This window comes from Polypterus senegalus, chromosome 7 (assembly GCF_016835505.1).
Source record: "Polypterus senegalus isolate Bchr_013 chromosome 7, ASM1683550v1, whole genome shotgun sequence".
NCBI classification, from domain to species: domain Eukaryota; kingdom Metazoa; phylum Chordata; class Cladistia; order Polypteriformes; family Polypteridae; genus Polypterus; species Polypterus senegalus.
This window is the reverse complement of record NC_053160.1, coordinates 39656120-39669501: the sequence shown is the minus strand read 5'-3', so window position 1 is coordinate 39669501 and position 13382 is coordinate 39656120. Positions and strand designations below refer to the sequence as shown.

The 13382-nt window shown below is 36.6% G+C and overlaps 1 protein-coding gene across 1 annotated transcript in view; it reads right to left on the bottom strand.

Annotated features, from left to right (window-relative positions):
- Positions 1-13382, bottom strand: part of ndufs4 (NADH:ubiquinone oxidoreductase subunit S4) — a 150191-nt gene that overhangs the window by 15951 nt on the left and 120858 nt on the right. Inside the window, exon 4 of the mRNA XM_039758510.1 lies at positions 955-1028. Within this exon, the coding sequence (XP_039614444.1) occupies positions 955-1028 (74 nt within the window). The remainder of the gene's footprint in view (positions 1-954; positions 1029-13382) is intronic.

Here is a 13382-nt window from a genome sequence, read left to right as displayed (position 1 = left end):
AGAAAGAAATTTGAACTGAAAAACACCAAACGTACCCTTTAGGAAAGCAATTGTATGGGATGAATGAACTAATTCAAATAAACCAAACTTATTACTTAACATAAGGCTGTGAAACTGTAACCAACTCCCTATCCTATATATTGCAGATCTACAAAAGTAATTAATTTTTAAATAGCATTCTTAAATGAGGACTGAGATCATTGTACAGACATTATCTTCAAAACTAACACAAACAATTGTTTGTTCTGTTATAAAGTAAAGATTTTCTAAGGTTAAAATACAGCAATATGGTTTCCTTTTTGGGTGGCTAAACATGACAGGTGCTGGGCATCTATTGCTTTTGTTGTTTATTTTAATTGTCTTCCATAAAAAGTATTAATGGGGTTTTCTGTTTTTATTCTGCAAGCAAGGAAGGAAGGACAGTCTACAGATCTTTGTTATTTATTACAGTATTAATAAAAAATGAATGCCATCAATGTGACCACAGATAGTAAATTGGCTTCTGTGCTGTGACAAAAAAATGAAATTGAGAACATGTTCAGAAATTAAGTTATTTAATTTCAGATATTCATATTATAAAAATCATTAAAATGAAATTACTTTTTTCCCCAGACTCTTACTATTGCCACAATTTTCTAAAGGATTGAAATGAAAAGCTGAACACAAAACTATTCTAAACTACTTGCATCCCCTCCCGTCCACAAATATGATTTAAACTTCATATATTTAAGGCGTATGCAACATGTATTAATAACCAACAACAAACACAGATAGCAGCTTTGTCTAAGTGTATACAAACTGATGCTTTCAATATTGGCTCGTCTGATGTTTCGATATTCAATTTCATAGTTACTACAATGTCTGCCATATGTGTCACCCATCTCCGTTTTTTCATTTCTACTAACATTAGGGATTGAAAGGTTAAATTAAAACATTCCTCTTGCAAATACATACCATTCTTCTCTGCAAAACTGACTGCATCCTCCTTGGAAGAAAAAGTCAAGACCATGTTTGACAGAGGATCAGCCCTGTTTAGAAGAGGGAGAAAAATGTAAGCTGTATACAGTTAAATATATGTGCTACCAAATTTGTTAGCCTTTCATGAATTAAAACCTCATTTTGTACACCATAAAACAAACACTTCTTTAAAAAAACAAATATTACACCCTTTTTAAAAATTTATCATCAATGGTGGAACACTTAAGAGTTGTAATATCTGTTATATTTCAAATATTACCTTTGCTCCCAAACAGTCTTAGTGGCTACATTTTTAATCATAAAGCAATTTTGGGCATTCTTTGTACTCCCCCAAATAAATGGAAGCATTGAGTCTGTAACATCTGGTGTAAATTTATGGTACTTTTTTTTTTTTAAATTCAGTTGTATTCTCTCAGTCACATTCACGCTCAATCCCACAACAAATCTGACACTGTCGTTTTCAAATAAAGACGTGCTATAACAGAGGTGAACTCAGATGAGGATTCAGTTTCTATTTTAGAGAAAGAGAACATAAGCCCTCCCCGCAAGAAACATCCAGTCACAGATAAGAACAACGCAGCTGCACCAGGCATAAAGGCGAAAGATGACACTGTTTGGATGCAGCAACAGGTCGGGAATCATCCTCCTAGTCAATGTGTCACACGCATGTTCTTCAAAGAAAAAGCTGGGCTTACAGAGCTCACCAAGATATCGTGCAAAGTCCTGTTTGTGATGGTCTTTATATGAAAAACTTTTATATGTTACTTATATTAAAGCCAGATCGAATGTTATTTACCTTGATTTATTTACTTATCTTCCTACAGCGTGAAGACACAGGTGGAGCTTCCTGTGTTTGATTGATACAGGCACGCTGACAAAGTAAATGTGTAATTTTGTGTACTGAAGTGACTTCAGCTGCAGGTGGAAGCTCCTGTCACACTTTATGCAATTGTTCTTACGGTTCTGCCACTGTCCAGAAACGGCTCCATAAGCTTTAAGACCTTAGTCTCAGAGAGTCTTTTCCCCATGGGATGACTGGGATTTTTCCTAAATACCATAACATTGCTAGAACAAAAGTAGATATAGCCACTAAGTAAAGAATTAAAATTGCTTCGGCCACAACTCAAAGCAAAAATAGGATGTGATGATGTGATTATAAAAAAATAAATAAATAAAAAAAAAAAAACCAAACCTTCTGCAATATTAAATTTACCAAAAAATATATATGCAAAAATCCTGAAATTTTAAAACTGATAAAATCATTACAATTGCACTCTGAATATGATTAGGCGTAGTGGGGACACTGACCCTAAGGATCTGCACTGGTATCCAAAGGTTGCCTGTTCAAATCCCTGTTAAGACCAAAAGAGATTTTAATCTATTGGGCCCTTGAGCACCACCCTCAAGTTGCACTAGTGAGCCCATTCAGTACAGTCTGACTGAGGACATTCCCATTGGCATTGGCTCAAAAATGCAATACAGTAACTAAGAGAGCCATTAAATTCAATGGTTTGTTCCAGAAATAAAAAAGGGAAAAAGGGTTATTAAAAAAAAAACTGGACCAGGTACTGGTAGATAGTCCCTAAAAGTAGAAAACCTTTTTAAATAAATGAGAGGGTGTAGCTTTTGCAAAGTGAATTGTGGAATTTTACACAAGTTTATGTGCAGTTGCTGATGTTTGCTGTTTACTTCATTTGTATTCAATATTTTAAAGCTGCCTTCTTTATTCTTATCACACACAATAAAACTTATTACAACTAAACCTATACTTCGTCAGATTCTACTATATATTGGCAAAGGTCATTAACAAAAACAGCTGTGGGATATGGCCGGCCATTCATCCCGGCTAATACCCCCAGGCCGCCAAATGAAACCCTCCCTGCAACATGGAGATGCCCTGAAATCAAACAGCAGGACCTCATGGACATTGGAGTTTTAATACACAGCCCTGCTGGATACCATGGGGGCCGTCAGGGGTCGCTGCAGGGAGGCCCAGGGACTGCTATTTGCCCTATAACCCGGAAGTACGTCTTGGTCACAGCGACAGAGGAAATGACATACTTCCGGGATGAAGAAAAGGAGTTTTCACCTGACCCGGAAGTGTTAAGAATCACATGGACCGAGGGATCAGAAACACTTCCAGGTCAAGGATTATAAAAGACCCTGGGAGATCCCAGAAGGGCGAGCTGAGTTGGGTGGCAGAAGGACAACGTGTCTGGGAGAGTGGAGGATTGTTTATTATTGGTTATTGAGTATTGTATGAGTATTGTGGAGTGTAGGGTGCTTTGTGCACTGTATTATAATAAAAAGTCAAATTATTGGACTTTTATCTGGTGTCTGGTCTGAGGGTTCAAGGGGACGACAGCGCCCCCTATCTGTCACACAGTTAAGTAGATTTTCAGATAGGTACCACCTCAAATTTACTGTAAGGTTTAAAGTTTATATGCCACAAATGCTACAGAGAGTCTATAGTACATGCCTTTTCCTTACAATTCCACTGTATTTAGTTCAGTGCTTTTTCTTGGTATATTCTGTTTTCTGACAAGTGCCAAAGAACTGTATTATAGTTTTTATGTTGTTTCTAAAGTGATTATTTATGTGTGCCCTGCAATGGACTGTTATCTCCCTCTGGTTAAAATGCAAACTGAAAAGGATAAAGCTCCTTCTGTGTCCTTTAAGCAACAGCAATCTTGCTTTTCTTCTGAAACACCATCTAAGAATTCACACTTACAGAAATTATCAGGTGTCACACACTTGCGCATGGGAGGCAGCTAAAGGGCTCAGGTAAGAACAGTTCTGAGACATACCAGGATGTGGCAGAGTGCACTGACTCTTTTTCTTCCTTGCCTGCAGACCATTCCCAGGAGATTCCGCCTGGCTCTCCTGACGTCACTTCCGGGACCGAGCCTATCAAAGGAGACCTCGCCGGCTCCGGCCCCTGAAGGATGAAGACCTCAATGAGCCCGACCCCTACTATCTCACTTCCTGTCTCCCCCTTTAAAAACCTCCTCCTTTTCCCTATGCCCTCAGTTCTGTATTGGACTCGGTTTTGTGCACAGCAGTGCTATCATTTGAAAAGACAATTTGCAGCCAGGAAAACAAATTATACTGGTGGCTGCCCCAAACCTTGCTTTGTCTCATCGTGGCTTTTGTGACACAGGTAAAGTGAGACAACATAATTGAATACCTGTAGCATATGAGCACAGCAAACTGCAAATGGATTTTATCAAACTAAAAAAAAAAACTGATGACAAAATACAATTCAGCCAGTGATGGCTTGCTGACACTCGCTACTGGCAGAAAGGTATTTAACAAATATTAAGTTGGGAGGGCACTCATGCCATAGCCACCATAACAATGCTGTTTATGTCAAGGGCCATTTCTATGACTCCACCTGTATTTTTTATTTTTATTTTATGCTTTGCAAACGCTGATGTATAGTAGTTAGTTTGATGTAGTGGTGGAGGCTTGGACCTAGGACGATTTTTAACCCTAAGGTTCTAGGGTCAAATCTGAGAGCCATAAAGGATGGAGAGCATGGATGGATGGGCATCTAAACTGGGGTGGTTGCTTTTCTCTTTCCCAGTTAGAAGGCAATATAGCAGGAGGACAGGGGAGACTGCTTTCTGATCCCAGGTATCCCCCATTAAGTGGAGTGGCATCATTCCTGACACTCTGACATGGCTCCAGTCTGGACACCTGCATGGAAGAGTGCTAGTTGTAGTTCTGGTGAGTAGCCCTGTTGTGGTCCACAGATGCTGCTGGAGGAACTGCTTGGAGGAGTCTCCCTTGTCAGATGAAGCTTGCACCTGACTTGAAAGTGGTTCGGCACTGGAAGAACTCCTGGGTTCAGAAAAAAGGAAGCAGGTCAGAGTTCTACAAAAAATATTTTATTTTGACTTTGGAACTGTACTGCATAAGAGTTCACAATAAAAATACTGAATGAATAAATATGTGCACAAATCTTGATCAAAGTTGATCAATCTCTTCCTAAAATAACCAGTATTATAAAACATAAAAAAGACTTCATTATAATAAAATCAAGGTACAGCAAGCAAAAGGCAAACTTAATGTCATGGTTACAGATAGCCATGTACCGTATACCTTCCAATAGTAGCCCCGGCGTTTATTCAAAAAATTATTCAGACGGCCCGGTGGTTATTGGAGACCGGCTATTATTCGCCTCGCAGACGGAATGGTGATGGGTAAACGGGGTTCATTTGGCAGTAAAATATGGTATGGTACCGTATTTACGGTCACAAAATGTAGGCAACAACACTGGATGAACATTTCAGGATTTAATGAAATTATCAGTACAGCAGTACGGTCTTATTAAACAGTATACAGTACGGTACTACCGTAAACATGAAAAACAGGTACGGTAGATGTCAACTTTCTTGCCAATGATGCAAGAAGCACTGGCCTGCACCAGTCCGAATTTCGCACGAAAGCACTCATCAGCCCGACAAGTCCCCTGCGGAACATAAGGAAATGCAATAAGCTCCAGACTCATGCATATACGTATACATTACAACATGAGACTGGATAAGATACAATAAAGTACAGTACTTACCATCTACTTGTCGTCTGAATAGGTAATGATTGCTTTGTTATTTGAGAGCTCTTCTTCATCTTCCTCTTCTTGTGATGGCAATACAGGTACTCCCATTGCGTGTTGTTGAGCAGTAATCAGTTTTATCAGGATTAACGTGTCGAAGATGGCATTTTTACGTTCTTCCCGCCACCTCTGCCCTCCCTGTGGAGTTATGATTGACGTGGAGACGAAAGGGCAAAATGTACACAAAGAAATTTCTTTTTGACTTTCTCGCTTCCTCAATAGCATCCGACGACAAAACATTTTTGACACGAAAAGGTATTTACCGTATGATTCACTGCAGGAGGGCGGTAGCTCAGGTGGTAGGAAAAGAGGATTAGTGTACGAAAAAGGCGGTGGGTCATTGGAAATCGGCGTTTACTACAGACCGACACTTAAAGGAGACCAGCTAGTATTAGAGATCGGCGTCTATTTGTCGCGACATCTCTTCAAACCTGCCGTTTATTGGAAATGGGCGTCAATAAGAAGCCGGCCAATACTAGAAGATATACGGTATGTAATTTTCAGGTCAAGTTCTCTTTAGCAAGTACTTTCTAAGAGAAATAAAAAACAATTTTAATAAACAGAAATTCGGATTCTTTTTGAAGTTTGACTTGATATGGAGTACAGAAAACCAGCGGTTCATGGAAACGTACCTTCACTTCAAGTTACCTAACTCTGAATACAATACTGCTTTAAAAATAGAAAGTTTGAATCAACTTTGGTAAGAAACCATGAAGCCTGAAAAAGAAAATAATTTTAAGAACAGTGAAGCACAAGATTATATGAAGAAAAAATGGTAGGATCTCCAGTTGTCATTTCATAGAGGAAAAAATTAATATGTTGCTTTAGTAAAAGCAAATTACCGTAGATCCCGGAATATAAGCCGACTCGGTATATAAGAAGACCCCCTTCACTACCTACTAAATTACATGTGTTTGCCGATGACCGGTATTTAAGCCAACCCCCTTCTCCAAGCAAAATTTTCAAAATTTCCTTAAAAGTGTCTCTTCAGGTATATTTATCATGTTTATCGGCGAGAATTTAAGACTGCCGGCATTTTTGATGGAAACCAGGAAGTGATTGCGGAGAAGTTTGGTAAAATGAAACCTTTGTGTTGAAACTATATACGCAAATACGGTACATTGGCGGGTGGAATTACGGAGACTTTTTATAAATTTCATTAACTTAAATACGCAATACAGTGGACCCTTGACTTACGAACTTAATTCGTTCGCGAAGGCTAACCCATAATGCGTTCCGAACCTCCCACTGCAACACTTACTTAACCTTTTCATAATAAAAAAGGGTTGTATAAATGTGCATAATTTACCAAAACACCAATAATTTTTCTAATGTACTAACCAAAAAGTTATAAAAAATGCCTAGCCTACCAGAAGTAGGCTAAATTAAGCTAGTAGCATGGCGGCGCGCATGGTCGCAGTGGCTCAGGGCTCTCCTTTTCAGTGCACTTTTTGTTGTTTTTCTACTTTTTTTTTGCTTGTTTGTGCACGATCGGTTCGGCTACACCCATCAGAACCTTATAGACATCAGTGTCCAGAGCCAGACATCTGTTTTGAGTGTTTTTCATCACACGCACAACATCCCAGACAACATAGCGAGACCAGCAGGCTCTCCGTGGATTGTTGTCGGGTCTAGGAGACGACGCAGACGGAGGAGGGAAAGCAGAAGTGGGGCTGCAGATCCGGTGTTATGCTAAGGCTAAAAAAACAACAATACAAGCACTATACAGAACTTTTATTTTGCAACTTCTTTGCATCTTTTCGCACCATTTGTTTATTTACTTGTGTTCTACACATATGTCTGCACTGAAGGAGCTGCTTTTAATCTCATTGTACATGTGAATAGTGACAATAAAAGGCATTCTATTCTAGAAACAACAATTTCATATTGTACTCACCATTTAATTTGACATCTTTGGGCTGCAGGAAGGGAGGAGGAGGAGAATGAAACGGAAGGTGGTTATTGATTAGAAGGAGCCTCCTTATGCAAATCTTTTCTTTGTAAAATTGTCGAGATGGTGGATTTCGACATGCTGTACATATTAGCGAGATCGAGAACAGCACTCTCATATTTCCACACAATTTCCATCTTCATTTCGATTGTGATTGCTTTCTTTACCTTCTTTTCCTTCCTTAGCAATTATGTGTCTTGCTTGCATGGTCTTAGTGAATTATATATATAGGTAAATCACTGCAATGACCGAAATTACATCCACAAACACATGTATCTGGGTTCCGACTGACGCTTACTAACGCTCTCAGTTGTTTGTTTACAATCGCGCAAGCGGATACACGTGACCGCATTCGGGTCGTAACGCAAGATGTTGGTCGTAAATCAAAACAAAAATTTTTATTTTAAACTTCCCAATAATTTATCATAAATTTTATTAATAAAATAAACAACTAAAACACTTTTTTGAATAAATTCTTTATTTAATTTAAAGTACCGGCATGCAAAGTTACTTCTTCATCTGAAAGATGGCGCTGCGGTTTCATCATTAATTACTTCCGTATTCATTGGCAAAACCGGCATTGCGCTGGAAATCTTGAATCTGAAATGATACTCGTTGTATAAGCCAACCCCCAAACTCCAAACCAAAAATCTAGGACGAAATTCTCGGCTTATATTCCGGAATATATAGTAACTCATCTATCATCTGGCTAATTTCATTCCTACTGGAGACTACTCAGTTCAGCCACGTTAAGAACTAGACAGTGTGAAGGGTGATCAAATTAACTGTGGTCTTGTGTATTTATCATTGTACTGGAAACTAGTAAAAAATGGCAATGATGCTAAAACAAAGAATGCAACGCAAATCCCTAAAATCAGTTCTGATTTAAGTAGATGCAGAGGTGTATGTGGAAGTTTGGCACATTATGTGACACTTTTAATCACAGGCTTTTTTCTTTTCACAGCACCTTAAAATCCACAGCTCTAATAAATAGGTTTTTAATGGGGTTGAATACTGGAATATATACATTATTTCTCTTTGTGTTAATTTAAAAATACTACTTAAGTAATTTTTAGGATACAAAGTTGTAAATGGAAAAAAAATAACAATGAAATGTACTTAAAAGCTCTATGTTGACATTAATTGTATAATATGAAAAAGTGCACTTTTCCTGGTTAACTTGTTCTATACTTATTACAAAATGTAGATCATATAGCATAGCTAAACACAATTTATGTTGATAAAGTCCACAGGCTAAAAATAAGCAAAATTCACCAAAATGATTAACATCACAAGGAGATCAATCATTATCTGGGTCAGCACAGGATAGATCTGAGGCAATTATTGTGTGTGTGTTGTGTATATTGTATATGTATATTCATTTATACACACTAATAAGACAAATTATGACCATCTGCCTAAAATGCTGTTGCTTATTTTTACTTTGACCATCTACATCATGTTCATAATAAAACAGTTTTCAAATTAAAAATGAGTGTATAAATCAGAACAAACAATATGAATTGCTTTTCTCTCAGGTTGCAATTAACTATCTATCTATCTAAATGTGAATTAAAAACATCATGAAAAAGGCACATTTTAGCTATTTATCTTTTTTTAGTAATTTTTTATTGAGAGAGAAAATTTGCGGAAATGTGCCTAGTCAAACGGTTTCTTTTGTCATACATTGGGCAAAGTCTCTAACTGAACACAGTCCATTTAGTCTTGAATTTCATATACTAAGTATCAGAATCAAGGAATTTGGATATGTTTCACAGAGTTATGAGTTACCTGATCATTTACCTTTGAAGTCTGTTATGCATAATGAGATATCATGCCCCAATGAAAGTTCTTTGGTTAAACTATGAATGACCTTAGATAACCTGCATGAGAATTAGACATGCTGCATTTAAGCATAAATTAACATGATCCCCCTTTCCAAGAAGGGTATAACTCTGGTTTTTAAAGATAGGGTTAACACAAACTCTTCTATCATTAAAATCTAAAATATCATGAAAGCATCAAGTGTGCGTGATGTAACTAGCAAGGCAGTCTAGAACATGTCTAAATGTACATTATATTCTGTACCATAGACAAGGGTTTTGCCCTGCAAATGTGTTCTGACCTCTATGCAAAACTTCCTCCATAACATTGACAGTGTAATAAGAAGCACCTCTGAAGATCTTTTCCACATAAAGCTCCATTCATCACTCCTGCCAGAAACTATAGGAAAACAATCCAAACTCCGCCTACTAGTTATTTTATTCTGTTGTCTTATATTGCACTTTGAGTGAATATCTGTGTATATTATGTTTTTACTGCTGTATGAATTTGAATTTTGCCTTGAGGATTAATAAAGTAAATCTGATCTAATCACAACACTTTGATTATTTACTTTGACCAAATATGGTAGATATTTGTTTCACTAGATATTGCTCAGCAACAAGTTAGAAAACATTGTTCTAAGATATATCAATTCACGGGGAAAAAAAAAGGCCAGATGAAGTCTGACAATGCTGTTACTCACCCACGCATATCAAAAGTAAAGCTGCTGCTAATAACTTTTTTAGTGGGATCACTGTGATGTGAATTTAGTTATTATGGCAGACCATGTCCTTTCTAAGCAGTAACAGATTAAATGCTTACATTGTGAAATGACAGAAGTCATAACCATCTTAATTAGGGGAAGATTGAACATTAATGAGGAGCAAGAGACGAAATGACATCTGCCTCATATTTCTCAAAAAAGGGTATCATACTGTGTCTCCTCTTATAATTAGAAACTGCTAGTAAGTTTTTATTTACATCCCACAATACTCCAAATTGTCAAGAGTCATGAGTGAGATCAATATAGTAGCATGCAATTTAAGTGCTGCTGCCAAAAAGAATCAAAAGCAAAAAATTCAGGCAATTGACTTTAATCCAGTTTAATCTGGATCCTCTCATAATGCATTTTAAGTTTCTTGGATGAAGTAGGAAAGGTCTTGTCAGTCTTACTTCAGCAGTGGCTAAGAAGTAAAAGTCAAATGTTTAATTTTTGAACAGTGATATTTATTCTATAGATAAAAATATCTAATTTATGCACAACATAAACTATGGATGTACAATATAAACTGCAGAAACTGCAGAAACTATAAATACTGTACTACTGAATTTTTAACAGAATAACAAAGGAGATCTATTTACTACAGTTTTTCTAAGGATACAGCAAGTTTACATCTTTATAAGGACATTATGGTCTTGTTTACAGAATACAATGAAAATCTTATTTTTATATGCTAATCAACATGCAACATAAACATTATTTCTCTGTACTACTACGTGTATGCAAGTTATTTTTTATGGCAGCTGTATTCCCAGTGTTTATTGTTGTGTAATACAATTTATGTTAATGATCACTATGAAAGGCACATTATACAATAAATGTAAACATTTATTCTCTACAGTACTGCACTTGTTTCAAAGAAGTTAAATTAAATAAGTATACAATGAAATATGTTCTCTTCATAGTTGGGTGGATTCCTCTCACAGTAAAACAGAGGTTCCAAACCTGAGATGCAAGATAGCATTTCAGGGGGCACAACAAAAAGGAAGGCTGTGTTGCGATTTGCAAAAATTGAATTGTCGGGTGCAATCGGTGTCTTTTAGTGTGCCATAATTTGTAGGTGATTTGTTAGTTAATGCTCCTGTTCTATGATATGAAAAGAATCAAGCATTGTGTGCACAACAGTCACCTGTGAATAAGCCGCAGAAGTGCTTGCTCTTGTGGGTTCCTTGCCGCAGGTGGAACTTGGACCTTGCAATGATCCTTACAGAAGGGTGAGGTCTAGTATTGACATTGAAATGTCACTGATTTCGAGGTTTGATTGACATTTTTGCCAGGGAGGGACAAGGAGAACTGAAATGGATGCTACACCTGCTGCTGACACTCAAGTCTGTCTCTCCTGCTGGAAGTCTTAGCAGAACAGCAGCAATTTTAACTGTGTGGCGCAACTGTTTTTGAACTGCAGTGCAGGTGTTTGTCAGAGGACAAAGTTCATCAACTGTTTCACTGCTTAGCGGTGCCCTGACACAAGTTGCTTCATGGTGGTCTCAAATACCCCAACCCCTTGATCATGTGTCATTTCCTCGTGGCTCCTGCTGTTGCGCAGGACCCCGAATAGTTAAATGAGTGTCTAAGCTTCATCGGGTACACATTTACAAGATTACGGGGATTTCTAAAGGTAAATTGCTCAATTTATATTTAAAATTTTATGCACAGAGTTAAAATATTTTTTTTAGTTTAATTTGTTCACCTGTGGTAACATATGTGGTTCAAAAATGAGAAATTTTACTTTTCATCATCAAAAGAGATTTTTGTAGAGTGTGCTAACATAAACCAAACATTTTCTTGGGGTGTGGGACATAGAAAAAGTAGGAAACCACTACAGTAAAGTGACAAGCTGTTTTAGCTAAAGTAGTTTGGAGAGGATGCGTGTGTATACATTTGGTGACTAAATACACTTTTTATATACTTGTCAAGTCTTACACAGTTTATTGAAATTTCCCTGAGCACTGGTGATTATAGAACTAGTCAACTGCAAATCTCCTTAAAGGATTACCTTAACTTCTGTGCATAAAAAACAGAACCTTAATAAACTAATACTTGTGTTGTCAGAGGGAAAAAAAACATGCATTTGACTTCAGTTTAGAAAAAAAAAATTCTGTTACAGTAGTGATATCCAGAATCTGTGCTGAATTGATCATTTTAATTTTGAAACACTATTAACAATTTGTAAATCAGTACTATTTTATGTGGAATTCAAAACCAAGAATAGAAATTCAAAGTGAACACTACATTCTTTTTTTAACTTTGCTAAACTGAAAACTATTAGGAATTATGTGTTGATATGCAGTCATCTTCTGTTACAGGATTCTACTCTCTTCATAAAAATCAGTCACAAAACAATAAACAGCATATTGGAAAAACTTTTTCCGACTATTTTAAATAGTAACAAATAACAATGTATTCTCAGCCCATGAAAAGAACCCCAATCAGTTTCCCCAGATACCACTGAAACATCAATATAGATATCAAGCCTGGATTTTTCCACAATATAAAACAGTTTGTCGGAGTGGGAGTGTTGTTGTTTGTGTGTTTTTTGCTTTTTTAATTTCCCCTCTGGGGCAAATAAAGTATAATATTGTAGTGGTTTTAGCAGTTAATTGCACTGAACTATTTTCAGTAGACAGTACCAATATACAGTAGCTACATTTTATTATAGGCAAAGGAACTCGCACTGGCCATAAAACCACAAATTAGAAAAACCCTAAAATGTATAAAATGTAGACAAAGGTATAATTGAGAAACCAGTTTTGTATATGCAAAAATATGATTCAGTTTACACAATGACATGAAAACAAAAGCTGTGTGCTGATCACAGAACTGTACTCATAATATTTGCAAAAGTACTTAACTCTAAAAAAAAAAAAATACTTGTGATACACATAAATTATGTTCAGCAGTTTGCAACAATTTGCAGAGAATGTTATAGGAAATTGTGACGAATTAATAATCTCTGAATTTATTCTAAATTTAAGAAATTAACTAATCATTCCTGACATACATAGGGCATTTTAATTAGATTTGTGGTGGACAGACAATGACACCTTTAGTGATTTGTGATATTTCAAAAACAAAAAAGGTATAACAACAGTTCCAAGTTTAAGGCTTGCCATTACAAAATAAATTTGCAATCTTTATGATGTCGTGCAGCTATTAAAAAAGAAAATATTTACTATTTCTGTTTAGGTATCATTTAATGATTAATTTTTATGAACTGGGCATTATTGTAC